The sequence below is a fragment of the Ranitomeya variabilis genome, chromosome 7 (genome assembly GCF_051348905.1).
Source record: "Ranitomeya variabilis isolate aRanVar5 chromosome 7, aRanVar5.hap1, whole genome shotgun sequence".
In the NCBI taxonomy this organism is placed as follows: domain Eukaryota; kingdom Metazoa; phylum Chordata; class Amphibia; order Anura; family Dendrobatidae; genus Ranitomeya; species Ranitomeya variabilis.
In genome coordinates this window covers 21,576,613-21,601,028 of record NC_135238.1, presented here as the reverse complement: position 1 = coordinate 21,601,028, position 24,416 = coordinate 21,576,613, and the positions used below count along the sequence as shown (strand labels likewise).

Here is a 24,416-nt window from a genome sequence, read left to right as displayed (position 1 = left end):
TGCGCCGTGAAAGGTGTGTGTGTAGTGATGGAGAAGGCAATGATGGGGGTGGGGTAACCATGTGTGGCCATTATACTGTACCCAGCATTGTATGGGGCCATTATACTGTATGGAGCATAGTGTGGGGCAATTATACTGTACCCAGCATTATGTGTGGCCATTATACTGTACCCAGTATCGTGTGGGGCCATTATACTGTACAAAGCATCATGTGGGGCCATTATACTGTATGGACCATCACGTGGGGCAAGTATACTGTATGCAGCATCATGTGGGGCCATTATACAGTATGGAGCATCATGTGTGGCCATTATACAGTATGGGGCACTGTGTGGCCATTATACAGTATGGAGCATCATGTGGAGCCATTATACAGTAAGGAGCATCATGTGTGGCCATTATACAGTATGAGCATCATGTGTGGCCATTATACAGTATGGAGCATCATGTGTGGCCATTATACAGTACGCAGCATCATGTGTGGCCATTATACAGTACGAAGCATCATGTGGGGTTATTATACAGTATGGAGCATAATAAAGTAAACACACCTCATGAAAGCAATAAATCACAGAGACAATGTCAATCAAATTAAATGTACTGTGAATTTAAGTAATTATAGACATAATCCAGGGAAAAAAAGTCGCAAAAACTATACCAAAAACAAAGAAAAAGCACGACACAAGGATCCCAACTATAATGCAAAAATCAATATAAGTTTATTAAGTGCTCAGGTACAGATGACAAAAAGGAAAAGACAAAGGAGGGGGGTACACCCACAGACACATGTCAAAAAATGGTGCTCACTGGACAAAGGATATAAATAGGCACATAGGAATATAGATAGTATTATTTAATAACATCATATATCAATATTGCACATATCCCATGAAGTCCACTCTGCCTAAACCTGACGAAAGGGGTTGAAAACATAAATGAGCAAAGGAATAGAGAGGCAGCATGGCATAGTAAACATAATTACCCGTATCTGTCAGGAGAGAGTCCAGGAGCGTCCACCCCGACGAAGCTTAATGTTTTATAAAAATTGTTCTTTTTTGCAACAGCTATTTCAGTTTCATATATCTAATAACTGTTGGACACAGTAATGATTCTGCCTTGAAATGAGGTTTATTGTACTAACAGAAAATGTGCAATCTGCATTCAAACAAAATTTGACAGGTGCATAAGTATGGGCACCTCGCCAGAAAAGTGACATTAATATTTAGTAGATCCTCCTTTTGCAAAAATAATCGCTTCCTGTAGCTTTTAATGAGTTCCTGGATCCTGGATGAAGGTATTTTTGACCATTCCTCTTTACAAAACAATTCCAGTTCAGTTAAGTTTGATGGTCGCCGAGCATGGACAGCCCTCTTCAAATGATCCCACAGATGTTCAATGATATTCAGGTCTGGAGACTGGGATGGCCATTCCAGAACAGTGTAATTGTTCCTCTGCATGAATGCCTGAGTAGATTTGGAGCGGTGTTTTGGATCATGGTCTTGCTGAAAGATCCATCCCCTGCGTAACTTCAACTTTGTCACTGATTCATGAACATTATTGTCAAGAATCTGCTGATACTGAGAGGAATCCATGCGTCCGCCCCAAAGCATGATGGAACCTCCACCAAATTTTACTGTGGGTAGCAAGTGTTATTCTTGGAATTCTGTGGTTTTTTGCCACCATGCATAACGCCTTTTTGTATGACCATACAACTCAATCTTGGTTTCATCAGTCCACAGGACCTTCTTCCAAAAAGAAATTGGCTTCTCCAAATGTGCTTTTGCATACCTCAGCCGACTCTGTTTGTGGCGTGCTTGCAGAAACAGCTTCTTTCGCATCACTCTCCCATACAGCTTCTCCTTGTGCAAAGTGCGTTGTATAGTTGACCGATGCACAGTGACACCATCTGCAGCAAGTTGATGCTGCAGCTCTCTGGAGGTGGTCTGAGGATTGTCCTTGACTGATCTCACCATTCTTCTTCTCTGCCTTTCTGATGTTTTTCTTGGCCTGCCACTTCTGGCCTTAACAAGAACTGTACCTGTGTTCTTCCATTTCCTTACTATGTTCCTCACAGTGGAAATTGACAGGTTACATCTCTTAGACAGCTTTTTGTACCCTTCCCCTGAACAACTATGTTGAATAATCTTTGTTTTCAGATCATTTGACAGTTGTTTTGAAGAGCCCATGATGCCACTCGTCAGAGGAGATTCAAACAGGAGAACAACTTGCAAGTGGCCCCTTTAAGTAGCTTTTCTCATGATTGCATACACCTGGCTATGAAGTTCAAAGCCCAATGAGGTTACAAAACCCAAAAAAAGTGCTTTAGTAAGTCAGTACAAAGTAGGTAGGAGTATTTAAAACAAGAAAATGATAAGGGTGCCCATACTTATGCACCTGTCAAATTTAGTTTGAATGCAGATTGCATATTTTCTGTTAGTACAATAAACCTCATTTCAAGGCAGAAACATTACTGTGTCCAACAGTTATTAGATATATGGAACTGAAATAGCTGTTGCAAAAAAAACAATCTATCTATCTAATATATCTATCTAGTTATCTATTATCTATCATCTATTTTTATCTATCTATTTTATCTATTATTCATCTATCTATTATCCATCTATTATCTATGGATAATATTATCTATCTATTATCTACTAATTTATCTATTATTCATCTATCTATTATCTATCTAATTTGTCTATTATCTATCTATCTATTTGATCTATCTATCTATCTATCTATCTATCTATCTATCTATTTGATCTATCTATCTATCTATCTAATTTATCTATTATCTATCTCTATATAGTTTGTGTCTATGATTGCATAGGACGCCATTGCCTTTAAGGTGGGGAGAGTTATATATCCCTAATATCCCCTATATCCCTACTGATATAACATAAAAGCTCTGCTTACCTAGAGATTTGCTGAAGCATCACCTGCTTTTGTTGTTTGTATTTTTTATTTTATTTTTTTTATTACTTTTTTAAGCTTTTAGATCCTCGGTGTTTTCTGCCCACAGCGAATGCAACGTGTGGAGAGTATCAATCTGTATCCTGATCAAATATATACAAATATAGTGAAATTATTCATTTCCCGGGGGATTTATGATGGAGTTTTCATAACATGTGCTGATTGAGGAAGAGACAGGAATTATGGAGGCTGTCAGCATGTTTGATTGTGTCGGAGCTGAACAGAGGGGACCTGTATTTAAAGAGAAGCTCCCGGTGGTTTCGCTCGCAGCTTACAGAAGATAGATCGGGGGTTATTATAGAATTAATTTGTATTGCAGCTGTAAAACACCATGGATGCCGTCCCAGAGGGTCATAATCAACATTTTAGAAATGAGCAGCTCCCCTAATCCTTGCACCTAATCACAGAAGCTCATTTTCAGCAAATGGACAATTTTTCTGTTGATAGGAATTAGCAAATCCTTCATATGACCCAGATAAGAGAAATAAAAACCTATGGTTTACAAATATATATATATATGTACATTTGCAGATTCTTTTGGACCTGATGTGTGAGGGGAATTTATCAAGGGGGATATTTAGTTTGTACAATAGATATTGTGAGTGTTTGGTTATATGGGGCAAATATTATCGAGGTGACATCCCATCCGATATCATTTCCTTATTAGTCTCTTATTAAAAGATCCTCCAAAATATTAGATAACCATTAAATGTACGGTATAAAATGTATAGATAACATTGGTACCACATGCAACGTATTGTGTATCTCCTCCTACGTCTGAGGTTTCTGGCATTAGATTAAAGCAGAATATTGCTCATCCCACGGCCTCCGCCATCTTGTCTTCTCCCCATAGTGTATCCTGATGCCATCTCTTCCCAGGTAAGTGACACACAAGCACCGACCGTCCCCATGATGGAAAACGGGATTCACCAGACCCAGCATCTTCTGCCATTGCTCCTGGTCCAGGTCTGATGTTCATATGTCCATGTGCTTTCAGTGGTGGACAGGGGTCTTCATGGGCGCTCTGACTGATTTGTGGCTACTGAGCCCCATACACAGCAAGCTGCGATGTTCTGCATGATCTGACTTTCAACAATTTGTGGGATTGAATGTGACGGACTGTCACTGACCACACACATTAATGAGCCTTAGGCACTCATGACCCTGATGCCAATTCACTGGTTATCTTTCCTTGAACTTCTGTGTGAAACATCCAAGATCAGCCATATACCAGGAACACACCACAAGAAGCCATCGTATGCCAGGATCAACCAACAACACCTGTCTCATCCCGGGAATACCCCACAAGACCTGCTATATAGGGAACATCCTACAAGACCTGCCACATACCAGGAACACCCTACAAGACCTGCCGTATACCGGGAAAGAAAAAAAGAACTGTCTCATCCCGGGAACACCCACCAAGACCTGCTATATAAGGAACATCCTATAAGACCTTCCACATACCAGGAACACTCTACAAGACCTGCCGTATACCGGGAAAGAAAAAAAGAACTGTCTCATCCCGTGAACACCCCACAAGACCTGCTATATAAGGAACATCCTACAAGACCTGCCACATACCAGGAACACCCTACAAGACCTGCCGTATACCGGGAAAAACCAACAAGAACTGTCTCATCCCGGGAACACCCCACAAGACCTGCTATATAGGGAACATCCTACAAGACCTGCCACATACCAGGAACACCCTACAAGACCTGCCGTATACCTGGAAAACCAACAAGAACTCTCATACCGGGAACACCTCACAAGACCTGCTATATAAGGAACATCCTACAAGACCTGCCATATACCAGAAACACCCTACAAGACCTGCCGTACACTGGGAAAACCAACAAGAACTGTCTCATACCGGGGACACCTCAGAGGACTTGTTAGAGTTAGGTCCATATATATTTGGACAGAGACAACATTTTTCTCATTTTGGTTATAGACATTACCACAATTTAATTTTAAACAAAACAATTCAGATGCAGTTGAAGTTCAGACTTTTAGCTTTCATTTGAGGGTATCCATATTAAAATTGGATGAAGAGTTTAGGAGTTTCAGCTCCTTAACCTGTGCCACCCTGTTTTTTAATGGGACCAAAAGTAATTGGACAATTGACTCCAAGGCTATTTCATGGACAGGTGTGGGCAATCCCTTCATTATGTCATTCTCAACTAAGCAGATAAAAGGCCTGGAGTTGATTTGAGGTGTGGTGCTTGCATTTGGAAGGTTTTCCTATGAAGTAAACATGCGGTCAAAAGTGCTCTCCATGAAGGTGAAACAAGCCATTCTTAAGCTGTGAAAACAGAGAAAAAAAACCATCCGAGAAATTGCTACAATATTAGGAGTGGCAAAATCTACAGTTTGGTACATCCTGAGAAGGAAAGAAAGCACTGGTGAACTCATCAATGCAAAAAGACCTGGGCGCCCACGGAAGACAACAGTGGTGGGTGATCGCAGAATAATCTCCATGGTGAAGAGAAACTCCTTCACAACAGCCAACCAAGTGACCAACACTCTCCAGGAGGTCGGCGTATCAGTATCCAAATCTACCATAAAGAGAAGACTGCATGAAAGTAAATACAGAGGGTTCACTGCACGGTGCAAGCCACTCATAAGAATCAAGAATAAAAAGGCTAGACTGGACTTTGCTAAAAAACAACTAAAAAAGCCAGCACAGTTCAGGAAGAACATTCTTTGGACAGATGAAACCAAGATCAACCTCTACCAGAATGATGGAAAGAGAAAAGTATGGCGAAGGCGTGGTACAGCTCATGATCCAAAGCATACCACATCATCTGTAAAACATGGTGGAGGCAGTGTGATGGCTTGGGCATGCATGGCTGCCAGTGGCACTGGGTCACTAGTAGTTATGGATGATGTGACACAGGAATGAATTCTGAGGTATTCAGAGCCGCCATACTGTGTGCTCAGATCCAGCCAAATGCAGCCAAACTGATTGGTCGTCGTTTCATACTACAGATGGACAATGACCCAAAACATGAAGCCAAAGCAACCCAGGAGTCTATTAAAGCAAAGAAGTGGAATATTCTTGAATGGCCAAGTCAGTCACCTGATCTCAACCCAATTGAGCATGCATTTCACTTGTTAAAGACTAAACTTCAGACAGAAAGGCCCAGAAACAAACAGCAACTGAAAACCACCGCAGTGAAGGCCTGGCAGAGCATCAAAAAGGAGGAAACACAGCGTCTGGTGATGTCCATGAGTTCAAGACTTCAGGCAGTCATTGCCAACAAAGGGTTTTCAACCAAGTACTAGAAATGAACATTTTATTTAAAATTATTGAATCTGTCCAATTACTTTTGGTCCCTTTAAAAACAGGGTGGCACATGTTAAGGAGCTGAAACTCCTAAACCCTTCATCCAATTTTAATGTGGATACCCTCAAATGAAAGCTGAAAGTCTGAACTTCAACTGCATCTGAATTGTTTTGTTTAAAATTCATTGTGGTAATGTCTATAACCAAAATGAGAAAAATGTTGTCTCTGTCCAAATATATATGGACCTAACTGTATATAGGGAACACCCCACAAGACCTGCCACATACCAGGAACACCCCACAAGACCTGCCGTATGCTGAGAAGACCACACAAGACCCGCTATATACCAGGAACACCCCACAAGACCTGTCACATACCGGGAACACCTCACAAGATTTGCTGTATACAGGGAATACCCCACAAGACCTGCCGTTTACCAGGAACACCCCACTAGACCTGCCATATACCAGGAACACCCCACAAGATCTGTCACATACCGAAAACACCCCACAAGACCTGTGGCATACCGGGAACACCCGACAAGACTTGCTATATATAGGGAACAGTCCACAAGACCTGCCATATACTGAGAACAACCCACTAGAACTGCTGTATACTGGGAATACCACACAAGACCCGCCATATACCAGAAACACCCCACAAGACCTGTCGCATACCGGGAACACCCCACAAGATTTGCTGCATACTGGGAACACCCCACTGGACCTGCCATATACCAGGAACAGCTCACAAGACCTGTCACATACCGGGATAACCACACAAGACCTGCAGCATACCAAGAACACCCAACAAGACTTGCTAAACATAGGGAACAGCCTACAAGACCTGCAGTATGCAGGGGATAACCCACAAGACCTACCACATACCAGGAAGAACCAACAAGGCCTGCTGTATATGAAGAACACCACAAAAGATCTGACGTGTACCGGGAACACCCCATACAACTCGCCATATACTACTGACACCCCACAAAACCAGCTCTATACAGGGAACACCCAAGACCCGCATACCAGGAACACGGCATAAGATGCCACCATATACTGGGAACACTCCACAAGGCTTGTTGTATAGTGGAAACATCCCACAAAGCCCACCAAGTACCGGTAACATCACACAGGACCTGCCATATATTGTGAACACCCCACAAGACCCACTGTATACCAGGACTACCTCAGAAGCCCTGCTGCATACAGGGAACACTACAAAAGACCTGCAGTGTACCAGGAGTACTCCACAAGACCTGCCGTATACTGGGAACACCCCACAAGATGGATCGTACACTGGGAACACCCCGATAAGATCTGTTGTATACTGGGAACACCCCACAAGACTTATCGTATGCTGGGAACACCCCAACAAGACCTGTTGTATACTGGGAACACCCCACAAGACCTGTCATATACTGAGAACACCCCAACAAGACCTGTTGTATAGTGGGAACATTCCACAAGGAATACCAGATACTGGGAATACCCCACAAGACCTGTCATATACTGGGAACACCACAAAAGACTTGTCATATTCTGGAATCAAACCACAAGACCTGATGTATACTGGTAATACTCTACAAAACCTGCTGTATGCCAGGAACACCGCAGAAAACCTACCATTTTGGAGATGCTTAGACCCATATTGTTTTAATGTCATGGCTGATCATTGTGAATGATATAACAGAGAATGTCAGTTGACATCCTATACGTCCTCTCCATTTTTCGGTGATCTGTCTTACAATAGCAAAGAATTTGGGATACAATGGTGTCTTGTGTCAGTGTATGTAAAAATTCTTGACATCCTCGGCCCTGTGGATCTCTAGGTGTTTCTACGACTATGTTATGTTTTTACTATTTTTGGCAGCTGTAGACTACACTATAAATTCTCCATTTTATATGCCTCAGTTCCTCTCCGGTAGCTGCCTCCTTTCCTTAATGAAGTGCTGTTAAACATTTAGACATGTAAATTTCAGACTCCTGGGGGTTTACACTTTTAATAAAAGGGTCTATTATAAGCTTTGACCTGAAGTAACGATTGTGCCTTTAATGAGAACACTTCCAGTGACGAGATGTAAATTTAGTCAATCCACCTATTGTTAACATATCACTTTGTAACACGGATTGGCGCTCTAAGTGAATCTACAGTCATTGCTATAAAACTTTATGTGGCGATGTCCCTCTGGAGACTGTGATAAAACCTAATTTTGCAGTCTTTTTTTACTCTGAGTCATCCATAGATCAGTCACTATGAGGATCTCACTGTAAAGAGGCAGAGACATGTACAGGAAGGGGAGGAGAAAGAAAGGGTATGTTATAAAGCCTGGGTGACTCTGTGACTAAATGATCGCTCCATTGCTGATAGAAATGGCTACTGCGATGGCTCAGATGGATTTTTTTTTCCTTTTTTGAGTGCACAAAGATGCTGATTATATGAGAAATCATTGTCATTGGCTAAAGCTGACATGAAGCCCTGATCGGCCGAACAAGATCTCCATCATTAGGAAGCCATAATATATTATAATCAGATAATTTATTAAATGTTTACACCACACCAAAAAAGGGGTATTAACATTGCTTTTTTTTATTACAAGGGTTTTTTTTTCAAAGTAAAATGTCAGCCACAACACACTACTACTGTAAGCCACAGGGACCCCATATTTTCAGTACAGTAATCTTCTATCATCAGCCATTATGCCCCTAATACAAGCTACCATGTCTCTGTTATTGTAAGCCACAATGGCCCCTCTAGTCAGCCATATTTTCCCCCTTGTTGTTAACCTCTATTGTCAGCCACAATCACACCCTATTGTCAGTCACAATGTTTCCCTATTGTTAGCCTAAATGCTTCACCCCTACTATTGCAAGCTATAATGCCCATCTCAATTTCCATTGCATGGCTCCCTTATTTGTCATTTACATTACTTTAAAAGGTTATATTCCCCATCTTCATAAATGGGTATTGTCAGATAGAGCTTGCAAATACATGCAATTTTGCAATTTCATTCTTGCTAAAATTTTAAACCGTTCTTGAGATATTAACACTTTTATTTTGTTTACAGCTCATTGCCTTGGAGACCGACCACCACTGCTAGACAGCAGAACATGGACAGTGCTTACAATCTATTTTCTATTCAGCTTCTAAGCACTATTTTGAAGCTGGACAGGATCTCTGGAGACCTCTGTCACCTCCTAATCCTGGCCAGCTTCAGTGCAGCGCTTACAAACTAGACAGCAGCGGTGGTCGGTCTCTTTGGCAACGAGTTGTAAACAAAAGAAAAGTGTTAATATCTCAATAACGGTTGGAAATTTTATTAAGCAGTAAATTGCAAAAGTGCTTGTTCTTACATGTACTATCTGACAAGACACATCTATGAAAATGGGAAATACCCTTTATTTGTCAGCCACACAGTTTTAATCAAAATGTCTTCCAAAATATAAGCCACCACAACTCTATTCTCTCCATATTGTGGTCTTTTCTTCTCTATATTACATGTGTGATACCCTCTCCGTAATTTGTGAGCTGCGATAGGAGGTCAGCAGTACCTATGGAGCAGGGCCGAGGGGTACCCGGTACCGGGCCTCTCTGTCTCAGTCCTGGGGTTGTCACGGTGGCTAGACCCGGCCCTTGACCCTGCTGAGGGGCGTCCAGTGAAAGTGGAGAGTGGTGAGGTTGTGGTGTGGTGCAAGCCGCGGTGAATAACGAGGACATAGGGGTGCAGTCTCTTTACCTCTTTACTGAAGGCTTCTGGATCCTCAATCCGGAGTACGGTTAACAGGGCTGGCTGAGACCGGCCGGTCCGATGGCACCTCCAGAGTTCCCTTTGCAGGTGGAAATCTGTGCCTACCTTCTAGCGCTTGTGTGTTGTAGTCCTTCCCTGCTTAGCTTTCGGGATAGTCCTCACAACTGTTGTGTCTGTTTCTGAAGTTCCCTCACAACTGCTTTTGATGTTCTTCTCCGTCCCCCAGATGATATGGCTAGGACGCACCCGTATGATGGGTAGGCTCGGAGGTCTTCCGGGACCCTAGTGTCGCCCCTCTCCAATGTTGCCCCCTATGTCTGCTTAGGTGATTTTAGTGAGACAGCCCGCCTATAACTGACTGTCCTGCCGTAGGTTTGAAGTAAGGCTTGGAGCTCAATACTTCCTCGGCGTTCCGGCCACCGGCTACGCGCCTCAGTAGGATGTTGCCTCGTCTTACAGCACGACTCCTACTGGTATTTCTCCTTGTTACGTTGATCTCGTTTCTCACTCAGCACAATAAACCTCGCTTCTTGTCCTTTCTTGGGGTACCGCCGCAATGAAGTGCAGGCGCGGTCCCGTAACGTTCTTTCTGTTCGCTAGGCCTCTGTCAGGATCCCACCCCTGACAGGGACCCCCCTGAATCTTCCCCTGCAACACCCTCTGCCACAGGATGTTGCCTGGTTCCAACCCAGTCAGCTTTCTCTCTAACTTCCTATGTAACCCCCAGTTTTACCAGACTGTGAGGAGTGGCCTAATGTATAGTACCCTTAGCTCCCCCTGGAGGCCAGACTGTGAAATGTATTGGTGTCTGTGATACCTGGTCAGGTGAACTCCTTCAGTGCCATCAGACGTACCATAGCCCCCCATAGTGGCGGAGCATCAGTACTGCAACGACCAGGACTCTGGGGCGCTGCACCTATATAGCAGCGCATATCTTCGTATCATCAAAACGTTCAGCATGTATGATTAATAATTTTATATTTTTACCCGTGTGCCCTATCAGCCTTATTAGTGAAGGCGAGTCTATACCACCCCATGGTAATTATATCCACACCTCTGATTTGGGGACATGAGTAGACGCTGAGCAGCTCGGACATCAGTGTATATACTCTGTATAAAAATCATTTAGTTGATTTTAATAAAGCCAAAAAAATCTAAAATTACAGCAATTTAATTTTCAAACGCTGCAGTAAAAATGGACATATAGCCTCGCAGACTGATGATTACTAATACCAGGACAGTGCAGAGTCCTCGCTTAATGAAATTCATATTTTACCAAACCTACTTAAAAATCATATTTTAATGAACATCGTCTCTACCCCCTTTCGAGGATTTTCCCATAGTTTATACAGTCGATCAGTAACGAGTGGAGCGACGCTCAGTATCCAGGGTAATTAGCTTTTATGTATTTTGCCTGTTAATGAGATTAATTCAATTCTCGGGTCTCCTGGGGAGGACGGGTGTAGTACCTGGAGGACAGGCCACGATGATGCTAATACTTGTTTATTGGGCTTCTCAGGCTTAATGAATGAGGCCATATTGTGGTTCAGGTAGGCGTCTGTTTACCTGACTACGGCTGAGTACACACATTATAGGAGCCTATTATGGGGGCCGTCAAGAGAAAATTGACTGTTTTTTGACCTTGTGCCAAATTTATAGCCAACATGGGGATGAGTAACAGAAGGCGACGCGTTAGATCATGTGATGCCATATGGACTGCAAGGCCAGTGTGATGATTTACATGAATCATTATTCTGAGCTCTGAGAGTACCGCCAGTGTTGTGTCCGGGAAGCCTACTCATGGTATATAAACTGTGTACAACTTTCAATTTTACCGTAGGCCTCATTTATTTGAAAGGGAAATCTGTTGTCCCTAGCTACCAATCAGAGCTCAGCTTTCATTTCTTAAACAGCTCTGGTCAAATGTAAGCTGCGCTGTGATTGGTTGCTATGGGTGACAAAGATGTTCTTAGTCCTTTTAGATGGTTTTAATAAATCTTTCCCTCTGTGATTCTTGTCATTCTTCCTTGTCATCTTTTAGGATATCCGCTTTTATGTCTCTGAGGGGAACATTTTTTTTTACATCTATAGGCATACAACTGGAGTATCTTAAAAACAGGATTAGAGAAAAAATATGGCCACTTTCTTCCAGAAAGCGCAAAATGAGCTATGCCTGGTAGTGTATCTCAGCTACCTTAAAGGGGTTGTCCAGGTTTGGTACAAAACTTTGCAGTTACTTTATGTGACTGTAGACTTATGAATCACGGCGCACACGGCTCCCGCTGTTAGGAGTTTCTGGTGTCGGCAGAAATTGAGCGACGCTGCACAACGTCTAGTCGCAATGTGTCCGGAAGCATGCATATCGCACACTTGTGGTCACATAATTGCCAGAATCCTGACAGCACATGCAGTGACTGCAGACTTTTGTGACAGACCTGGACAACCCCTTTAAAATCAAGGAGGTTGACTAGCAATTCTACATACAACCTACAAACAGGTGTGGCGCTGTTTTTTTGCAGAACATTGTCATGTTTTCCTAATTCCTTTAATATTTGTTATGATTCAGGGTTTGCTACACGGACCCCCAAAAATTCAGAGTTTATGGAAAAAAGTCCCAATATTTGTGGGCTCACAATAAGGATATACAAAAATAATTGGGATAGCACTTTCAAAAATGTCCGACAAATCCTCTGTGTTACTTAATAACCACTTATCTTACTGTCTCGGGGAGTGCAAGCCGCTATGTCTGGTGAAGCAGTGACAGGAAATTCTATCTGCTATGCAGCAGACTACCTCTCCATGCTGCACTGGCTTGTTTCAAGCTCCTCCCACTCAGACAAAAGGAAAGTAGAGAAGGATGCACAGGAAATGGCTCCACTTGAGGATGTAAAATCAATACCAGTCCCAAGAAAATCAATACTTAGCATTGCAAAAAACTATAAAAAATATATATACCACATCAAGGGGCATACTTGGATTTTAGGACCCCCTCTTAAAATATTGGAGGGTGCACTTTTGGGCTACTTTTTACAATATTATGGGGTCCCGATCAGTATCAAAGCCAATTGACTTTAGGAAATTAATCCTTGAACAGCAAGGACACCCTTGCTGCTTTGCTAGTCACGGGCCTAAAAGAGTTAGCCATGATGAGATAAAAAGGGCCTGCTTTTGTGTATCTGACATTTTAGCTTACTTGAATTGAGCTTGAAAGGTGATGTAGAAATAATATTTCTGAGGCAGTTTCATTTTTGCATTAGCTGCAATACCAAATGCAACCTGTAGGCAAGAGTGGCGCTATTTCTGCATAATACCACTTTTTATTTTATTTTGCTATTTAATGTCTCCAGTGTGCCCGTGAGCCGGGAGACCACTTTACAATGACTCTGGAAGAATAAACCGTCAACCTGTGCCCCACTTGTAAAACTAGTAGAAGCGTTTCCAGCTTACCTGGCACCAGTCATCTCTGATCCGGGCGTTAATTAGGAGACTGGGGTAAAGGGTAGATTTTTGGAAAATAATCCCCCCCCCCACACACATACACCCTCCCCGGTTGCTAATTGAACCGCCTTGAAGTCAGCGGGAGCAGTTTTTATTCCAGACGGATCATTTCCTAATTAAGGGAGGTCATTAGCATATGCATCCAGAGCTTTAAGGCAATTATAATCTGGGGAAAGTGAGAGGGAGGCTTTGAAAATGTCTACAAACGAAAGGAAAAAAAATATCTTTTTTGTAGAACAAAATTTTAAAAAAATGTCCCTAGAAAACCCAACGCATTTCAAGTAGTAGGAACTAAAAAAAAAAAAAAAAAATCCCATTAAAAAATATTGAAGTCATTAAAACTTTAAGAGCTGATTTCCACTTGCCAAGGACAGGAAAAAAAAATTGGCCAGCTTTCTTTGTGGCTTATTTTGTTTTGTATGGAAGTCAGAGACGGAGGAAGGAGATGTGTAACAGATGCATTTTCCCACCTCTCAACAGGAGCGAGAAGGGATCTGGCAAGGGCCGTGGTCTTACAGAAGCCCCATTAGGAGCTTAGAGGCCTAGGCGGCTGGCCACAGGAAGACATTGTCAGGGTAATGGGCTGTCAGTAGCTGCGTCTTGGCACTGCCAACGCCTTGGATGACCTGTCTGGGGTTAATTTTCTCATTATGGCCCAGTGTGCGGTCATGCCCGATCCCCCGGCTGCAAGATTCAGCACAATCACTGAGTGTGGAGTGACGGAGATCGCTTTCTCACCCAGAAATAACAACATATGCTAAGTGTGGAGAGGGCACAAAGGATGATTGGCACCTGGAATGCGGGAAAAATGCACAACCGTCAATCGCCGCAATATTAACCATGCGACGTATCCATAATGGCGTGCTGATTGACAGGGAAACTAAATGCCCCCTCTTGTTTTTAGAATTTTTTAAAAGTACATAAAAAATATCATCAGCCTTGTTCCGCTGCGGACAATTGTTGTTTTTTTTTGCTTCAATTTTATTCTTCCAAAGGCCATAACTTTTTTTATCTTAATTTTGCCTTAGGTTTTGGACAAGTTGAAGGTTTGAATGACACTATTCACTTTACCATATAATGTCTTGAAAAAATGCGAGAAAAAAGAATTCCAAATGGGGTGAAATGGTGAAAAATATATAATTCAATTCCTCCATTTCTTTTTTGAGTTTGTACTTTCTTTTATGATTTTATAGTTAACTACGAGTACGGCGATACCAAACTTGTACAGTTTTTTTCCTTGTTTGTTTTACATGCCGAGCTGTAGTTATTAGTAGTACAATTTGGATGACTTTTTATTGCATTTTTTGGCAAAATTATGTGAGCTAAAAAAAATTCCGGCATTTGTTTTTCCTTTAACTTAATGGGTTAAAATGTTTTATATTTTCATAGATCGGAATGTGGCAATACCAATTATGCGAGTTCTGAATATGTTTATTTTTTTTTATTTATTTATTTAAACTTGATTGTTTTTTTTTTTACTTTATGACACTAACCTAATGGGTTAAATAATTTTCTAGTTGAATAGATCAGGCTTTTATGGGTGCTTATTTTTTTTCTTTATTTTAAACTGGGGAATTTAATTTTCTTTTCACATTTTACTGTATTTTATTGTGTAATTTTTGCAGGATTTCGGGGGTTAACCAGCAGTGATAGGGGATCTCTCCAGTCACTACTGTTACAGGCAGATGCTGGCTGTATAACACAGCTGTCACCCACCCTGTGTGCAGTGGGCTCAGCTCCTGAAAGAATATCTCCATCAACCATTGTAGCTTCCAAATACTTTTTGCTTTCATTAAGGACAATTTTTAAGATCTATGCTTGCTATCAATGAAAGAAACCACCCATTGGCTTTCTCGGCCAAAGCAAACCCAGCAATCACTTGATGGCTGAGGGTCTGGAAATCAATAAATGATAATAAATGGCCGGTCCACCTCCTCTGTTACCAGCCCTCACTCTTGCTCCGAAAAGAGGGTCTGAAGTTAAAGAATTCACTTTATGATTTTCAGATGTCCAAACAGGGACTAACATTGATCCTTAGCTGCAGGGATTGTTCCTGTGTATCAAATGTTCTTGTTGGCCAAGGAATAAAATATTCCGTAACCAATCAGATCACTGGTATACTTGCAGCAGCAGAAGAGGAGTGAGTTGATGTTGTAAGTGGCAGTGACCTACCCAGTCCTGTGATGATGATAATGAGGGCATGGTGATGATGACGTGACCTGGCAAATGGTCATATTCTGACCTATAAATTATTTTTATTTAAACATTTTATTTATTTTACTATTTAAAATGATACTAAATACTGAATGAACAGGTTCAGGTATCCAGACACGTCCAGGATTTCTGCAGCTATAACTTTTACAGCTTACCTATTTTTGGTTCTGGGCCCTCAATTTAACAATGTTTTTAGTCTGTCTTTTTGGATCCGATTACGACTTTTGTCTTTGTTGGCATCAATGAAAATTCTGTAAGTATTAAGTTACCAATAAAGAGGAAACTTTGAAAAGTTGGTGGATTATAGAAAAAGTAGAAAAGGTCTGTAAAATCCAGACCCCAGTGCTTCTAACACTAATGGAGAAGCCCGTAAACCCAGCAGAGAGTCCACCGAGGGGCCCTGAGCGTCAATGGACCTTTGTAGAACGTTGGGAGGAAAACATGAAATTTGTTCCCTTGAAGAACGGAGAACTGAGCCCACGATTATTTCCATAGTATTTTTTCAGCTGGTTCTTATAACCGTATTTAACATTGGGTTCTGTATCTAACAGTCCAAATTTGGCCGTCAATTCAGGTAGGAAGCAAAAAATATTTCTCTTCTCCTTTGTTACAAACATTGTACCTTTGTTTCCTGAGGCGGGAATAACCTTCAAGTTTGGCCAAAAAGTACTAAAAAAAATTCCAGGCAGGGTGGACATTGTTTCTCTGGTTAACCCCCAACAATCCCACCCACAACTTTCTTTCCATAAGTGGTACGCTTTACTAGACCTTCTGGGCTCTCCTTTTTCGGGACCCAATTCGGGAAGCCACCACTTGCAGAGGTTATTTATTATGGACTCTCCATAGAAGTAAGGTTGCGTTCCAGATATCCGACATTCACAATCCATGAGCGGACTGCAGTGTCTGGACCAGCCATGGGTCTCATGACTCCCAACTCAGCAGTCTCATAAGCATATATCAAACTGTTGAGTTCGGGTCTGGTGATTCGCAGACGGTTTGGACATCTCACTTCGTACATGGGCCATGACTACCGGATGTTTGAAACTAGCCTAATGGTGAATGAGACTATCCTAGCTAAACCTCTGAGGATCATCTGGGAGGCCCCAGGAGCAAGGGGAAACTTCCCAGACTGTAAAAATAGTTAAAAATGTCTACAGCAGAAGCCTCAGATACCACTTGGAAAGCAGCAAATTCTTCAACCTTTATCAATGTTGTGATGCCAAATCCGGTGGTCAGAGGCTCACTCTTGGGGTGTGGATGGGTTGTGGATGGGCCGTGGTTATAAAAATAAAAATCAGCCAATGCCTTCGACCCTGGATTTTTGTTTACATATGTTATTGACTTGGCACAAAATGCATTTACAGGAAACTCCCTATTGGGGGTATTCACTAAAGACTTAGGTCCCATCCCCATTGAAAGCCCCACTACTTGTACTACATAAATATAGGTCATTTTAGGTCTACAATTTTGCTCTGATATATGTACAGTCATATGAAAAAGTTTGGGCACCCCTATTAATCTTAAGCTTATTGTTTTATAAAAATGGTTTTTTTTGCAACAGCTATTTCAGTTTCATATATCTAATAACTGTTGGACACAGTAATGTTTCTCCCTTGAAATGAGGTTTATTGTACTAACAGAAAATGTGCAATCTGCATTCAAACAAAATTTGACAGGTGCATAAGTATGGGCACCCTTATCATTTTCTTGTTTTAAATACTCCTACCTACTTTTTACTGACTTACTAAAGCACTTTTTTTGGTTTTGTAACCTCATTGAGCTTTGAACTTCATAGCCAGGTGTATGCAATCATGAGAAAAGCTACTTAAAGTGGCCACTTGCAAGTTGTTCTCCTGTTTGAATCTCCTCCGAAGAGTGGCATCATGGGCTCCTCAAAACAACTGTCAAATGATCTGAAAACAAAGATTATTCAACATAGTTGTTCAGGGGAAGGATACAAAAAGCTGTCTCAGAGGTTTAACCTGTCAATTTCCACTGTGAGAAACATAGTAAGGAAATGGAAGAACACAGGTACAGTTCTTGTTAAGGCCAGAAGTGGCAGGCCAAGAAAAACATCAGAAAGGCAGAGAAGAAGAATGGTGAGATCAGTCAAGGACAATCCTCAGACCACCTCCAGAGAGCTGCAGCATCAACTTGCTGCAGATGGTGTCACTGTGCATTGGTCAACTATACAATGCACTTTGCACAAGGAGAAGCTGTATGGGACAGTGATGCGAAAGAAGCCGTTTCTGCAAGCACGCCACAAACAGAGTCGGCTGAGGTATGCAAAAGCACATTTGGAGAAGCCAATTTCTTTTTGGAAGAAGGTCCTGTGGACTCATGAAACCAAGATTGAGTTGTTTGGTAATACAAAAAGGCGTTATGCATGGCGGCAAAAAAACACAGTGCGTTGTATAGTTGACCGATGCACAGTGACACCATCTGCAGCAAGTTGATGCTGCAGCTCTCTGGAGGTGGTCTGAGGATTGTCCTTGACTGACTCACCATTCTTCTTCTCTGCCTTTCTGATGTTTTTCTTGGCCTGCCACTTCTGGCCTTAACAAGAACTGTACCTGTGTTCTTCTATTTCCTTACTATGTTCCTCACAGTGGAAATTGACAGGATAAATCTCTGAGACAGCTTTTTGTATCCTTCCCCTGAACAACTATGTTGAATAATCTTTGTTTTCAGATCATTTGACAGTTGTTTTGAGGAGCCCATGATGCCACTCTTCAGAGGAGATTCAAACAGGAGAACAACTTGCAAGTGGCCACTTTAAGTAGCTTTTCTCATGATTGCATACACCTGGCTATGAAGTTCAAAGCTCAATGAGGTTACAAAACCAAAAAAAGTGCTTTAGTAAGTCAGTAAAAAGTAGGTAGGAGTATTTAAAACAAGAAAATGATAAGGGTGCCCATACTTATGCACCTGTCAAATTTTGTTTGAATGCAGATTGCACATTTTCTGTTAGTACAATAAACCTCATTTCAAGGCAGAAACATTACTGTGTCCAACAGTTATTAGATATATGAAACTGAAATAGCTGTTGCAAAAAAAACTATTTTTATAAAACATTAAGCTTAAGATTAATAGGGGTGCCCAAACTTTTTCATATGACTGTATACGGGGAGCTCTGCTTCTTTGACTTTTGAAACATTAGCGTTCTACCTGTGTGCAGCCACCACTAGAGGGAGCTCACTATAGGTAGATTTATACAGATACCACTAGGAGGAGCTCACTGCATACAGATTTATACAGACACCACTAGGAGGAGCTCACTACATACAGATTATACAGCCACCACTAGAGGGAGCTCACTACATACAGATTTATACAGACACCACTAGGAGGAGCTCACTACATACAGATTTATACAGCCACCACTAGAGAGAGCTCACTACATACAGATTTATACAGACACCACTAGGAGGAGCTCACTATAGGTAGATTTATACAGACACCACTAGGAGGAGCTCACTACATACAGATTTATACAGCCACCACTAGAGAGAGCTCACTACATACAGATTTATACAGACACCACTAGGAGGAGCTCACTATAGGTAGATTTATACAGACACCACTAGGAGGAGCTCACTGCATACAGATTTATACAGACACCACTAGGAGGAGCTCACTACATACAGATTTATACAGCCACCACTAGGAGGAGCTCACTACATACAGATTTATACAGACACCACTAGGAGGAGCTCACTACATACAGATTATACAGCCACCACTAGAGGGAGCTCACTACATACAGATTTATACAGACACCACTAGGAGGAGCTCACTACATACAGATTTATACAGACACCACTAGGAGGAGCTCACTATAGGTAGATTTATACAGACACCACTAGGAGGAGCTCACTGCATACAGATTTATACAGACACCACTAGGAGGAGCTCACTATAGGTAGATTTATACAGACACCACTAGGAGGAGCTCACTGCATACAGATTTATACAGACACCACTAGGAGGAGCTCACTACATACAGATTATACAGCCACCACTAGGATGAGCTCACTACATACAGATTTATACAGACACCACTAGGAGGAGCTCACTACATACAGATTACACAGCCATCACTAGAGGGAGCTCACTACATACAGATTTATACAGACACCACTAGGAGGAGCTCACTACATACAGATTTATACAGCCACCACTAGAGAGAGCTCACTACATACAGATTTATACAGACACCACTAGGAGGAGCTCACTATAGGTAGATTTATACAGACACCACTAGGAGGAGCTCACTGCATACAGATTTATACAGACACCACTAGGAGGAGCTCACTATAGGTAGATTTATACAGACACCATTAGGAGGAGCTCACTGCATACAGATTTATACAGACACCACTAGGAGGAGCTCACTATAGGTAGATTTATACAGACACCATTAGGAGGAGCTCACTGCATACAGATTTATACAGACACCACTAGGAGGAGCTCACTATAGGTAGATTTATACAGACACCACTAGGAGGAGCTCACTGCATACAGATTTATACAGTCACCACTAGGAGGAGCTCACTGCATGCAGATATAAATAGCCACCACTAGGAGGAGCTCACTACATATAGATATACACAGCCACCACTAGAGAAAGTTCACTGCATATGGATGAATACAGCCACTACTCGGAGGAGATCACTGTAGGTAGATTTATACAGACACCCCTTGGAGGAGCTCACTACATACAGATATAAATAGCCACCACTAGGAGGAGCTCACTACTTACAGATTTATACAGCCACCACTAGAGAAAGTTCACTGCATATGGATGTTTACAGCCACCACTAGGGGGAGCTCACTACATACAGATTTATACAGCCACCACTAGGGGGAGCTCACTACATACAGATTTATACAACCACAACTAGAGAAAGTTCACTGCATATGGATATTTACAGCCACCACTCGGAGAACTCACTGCATGTGGTTTCATACAGCAAAAACTAGGTTTAGGTCACTAAATATAGATTTTACATGGCTTTTATTGAAGAGCTGTATACATTTGTATACAGTGAGCTCCCCTTAGTGGTGACTGCAGGTACAATGATAATATATCAGTTGCAGGCTGTATACAAGTCATGTGTTTAGCCTATACCCCTGTAATTCAGACAAATAGGAGATAATGAAAGGTAAACAAGTATAGAAGATGGATGCACCATGTATTTAACTTGGGTAAAAGCTATAGTTCCCTTGGCACTATACAGGCACAGTCTTACTGAGGTTGGCATGGCTTTAGTTATAGTATAGTGTATTTTATGTACCTTCGGACCACCTGTGCTTTGTCTGGTTTATTACCCATGAAAGAGCTCTACAGATGTCGTCTACCATTGTGCAAAGCCCCTAAACTTCGCTTTACAAACTATAATTCCTGCTATTAAACATGAAAGGCCTCTGCTTTTCCCCAAAAAGCAGGAGAAGCGCATGAGTGCTGGGAAGACGTCTATAAACTGGATGATTACATGCACAATTTTTTTTTTCCATCTGAATCATATGTTATAGAAATATGAATTCTACGCGAATAAAACAAAAAAAAAGGTCCAGGTTTCATACATTAAAAAGAGGCCCGGGCATAATGCGACCGACAGTCCACATTCAGCCCTTTGACTGACTGAGTTCGCACCGAGGTTAAGGACAGCCAAAAGAATTGAAATTTTATGTACATAGGAGCAGTATTATAGTAGTTATATTCTTGTACATAGGGGCAGTATTATTGTAGTTATATTCTTGTACATAGGGGCAGTATTATAGTAGTTATATTCTTGTACATAGGGGCAGTATTATAGTAGTTATATTCTTGTACATAGGAGCAGTATTATAGTAGTTATATTCTTGTACATAGGGGCAGTATTATAGTAGTTATATTCTTGTACATAGGGGGCAGTATTATAGTAGTTATATTCTTGTACATAGGGACAGTATTATAGTAGTTATATTCTTGTACATAGGGAGCAGTATTATAGTAGTTATATTCTTGTACATAGGGAGCAGTATTATAGTAGTTATATTCTTGTCCATAGGAGCAGTATTATAGTAGTTATATTCTTGTACATAGGGGCAGTATTATAGTAGTTATATTCTTGTACATGGAAGCAGTATTATAGTAGTTATATTCTTGTACATAAAGGTACATAATATATTAGATATTTTCTTGTATTGCACAAGTTATTGTTGATGACTATATGAATGTGGCTTCGGTATGGTATGCAAACATCATTACTGTAGCTTCGTTCTGATCGACAGGTCCGGTATTGGATGACGACAGTTCTAGGGTTTATTCCAGGAGTAGGACAGGAAAATAACGATTGACTTGTCATGCACCCTCCACTACTGGAGCAGGAAATCCCAGTGTAGGTTATTATTTCCACAATATTTTAGTTGGCTGCAGATAGTTCAGGCGTCTTTCATTCCCAAGAGCAACAGAAAAGTGAAAATACAAGACTTTGGTTTAATCATTTGTATAAACACAAAACATGATTCTTCTTTGTATTCAGAGTCTTTCCTGAATTGACCTTTGCCATGTGTCATTGGATAATCATATAGGTGCACAGGGGCATTTCAGATCAATTTGGGGTCGCTTTAAACGAAAACAACATCCTGAAAATGGTTAAAACCTTCATAACAAAATTTAATGGTCAGATTAAAATTGAAAAAAAAAACCTTGTTTGTATAAATAGTTTTTTTTAACAGTTTGAACTTTTAAGAAAATCCTACCCAATTTATGGGAAACATTGTAAAAAACATAGTTTTTCATGGGAATTAATATCACCAGGTATCATAATGTGTGATGTCAGTGCCGCAAATCTTCTTAGTCCTTTGTATTCTGAGTTGATTCCAGGCTGTTGTGATCTGATGACACCAAGGGATGACAACATACCGGACAGATCTCTTCTAATGGTAGTTTAAAATGTTTGATGACAATGTCCGTTGAGGTTATATTTCTGGCATTGTAATGAAGGCCATATGGTTGGCACTTGACTTTTCCTGTAAATAGATCTGAGGAACTAATTAATAAAAGTTACAACATATTGACCTTAAAAGACACTTTTTAGGGGTGAGGGGAATTATTTATGTAATTAACATTAAAGAAAAACTCCTGGAGGGGAACATAAGGGCTTCTGCGAGGGGAACATAAGGGCTTCTGCTGGTTCTTACTTGGTTCCTACCATACAGCTGGGTCAATAAATACAACTTGTCAAGTTCAGAAAAAAACAACTTCATACACCCTATTAGGGAATGCTAAGTTAATAAAGGCGAGTGTCTCTCTTCCTCTGGAGGACCTGATGTCAATGGGCACATGTAGTACTTCATTTCTCCTGTGGTTGTGCTGCAGAAGAATTGAACACTTAGTGCCAGCTTTCCCTACCAGTGATTTACTCATAGAAGTTCCATAAATTATAACTTCAATCAATGCTAACACATTATATCTATTCTTTTTTTTACTTAGGAACTTGATGCCTCGGACTTTAGATGGACAGATCACAATGGAGAAGACTCCAAGTTACTTTGTAACCCCAGAGGCGCCAAGACGAATTTACAACATGTCCAAGGACACAAAGCTCATCGTGGTGGTGAGAAATCCAGTGACCAGGGCCATCTCTGACTATACACAGACTCTGTCAAAAACTCCATCATTACCCACCTTTCAAGCGTTGGCCTTCAAAAACACCAGCGTGGGGACTATTGATACTACCTGGAGTGCCATCCGTATTGGCATCTATGCTAAGCACTTAGAGAACTGGCTCCAATACTTCCCACTCTCAAAATTCCTTTTTGTCAGCGGGGAGAGACTGGTCAGTGACCCTGCAGGGGAAATGGGCCGAGTTCAGGATTTTTTGGGGTTAAAGAGGGTCATTATAGATAAACATTTCTACTTCAATAAAACCAAGGGATTTCCTTGCCTAAAGAAGCCGGAGGGAAGTGGTAAGCCAAGATGTTTAGGCAAATCCAAAGGGCGTCCACACCCCGAAATAGATAAGACACTTTTGTTACGTCTCCAGGAGTTTTACCGACCTTACAACATGAAGTTTTATCAGATGACCGGCCACAACTTTGGTTGGGACTGATGTTTTTCTATGCCATTGACTTTATTAGTATCTTTAATATAAAAAATGGGGCATTTCTTTTGTTATTTGATACATAACGGGGCCAAAAATAATCCCGGAAGGGTAAATACCCATTAGAATTTTTAAAATCACAATCACATTTGAAGGATTGTACCTATTGTTGGGTCCGAGTTAAGACATTTTGTTTTTTACTATTTTAATAAGTATTTATATAAGAGTGAATGTTATATATGACTATGGTGTAGAGACCAATATTTCAAGCACAAGTAATAAAAAAAAGAAAATGGAGACAACTGAGTGTAATGTTTTTTTCCAGACAACGAGATAACCCAAAAGGTCTCATATTAAGAGTTTGATAAACTTGTCGGGCCTTTGCCTTCTCTAGCTGGTCCTTCTTTTTCTTGGGTAGCCTCTATGGCGCCTCCTGGCGGCCATGGTTCTGAAGCCAAGGGTTAGTCATTTTACAAAATATGATGGTGGATGCCTTCAAGGGGTTGAGGTCACATTGGTTGGATAGTGTGATGGATCCTCTCAAAAAGTGGAAGTCACACTGGTTGGACAAGTGTGATGGATCAACTTAAAAGTA

The 24,416-nt window shown here is 41.2% G+C and overlaps 1 protein-coding gene across 1 annotated transcript in view; it reads left to right on the top strand.

Moving 5' to 3' along the window:
* HS3ST6 (heparan sulfate-glucosamine 3-sulfotransferase 6) overlaps nt 1–24,108 on the top strand; it is a 65,311-nt gene extending 41,203 nt beyond the window's left edge. Inside the window, exon 2 of the mRNA XM_077274425.1 lies at nt 23,212–24,108. Coding sequence (XP_077130540.1) covers nt 23,212–23,830 — 619 coding nt within the window. The 3' untranslated portion in view covers nt 23,831–24,108. The remainder of the gene's footprint in view (nt 1–23,211) is intronic.
* Nucleotides 24,109–24,416: the final 308 nt, after the last annotated feature.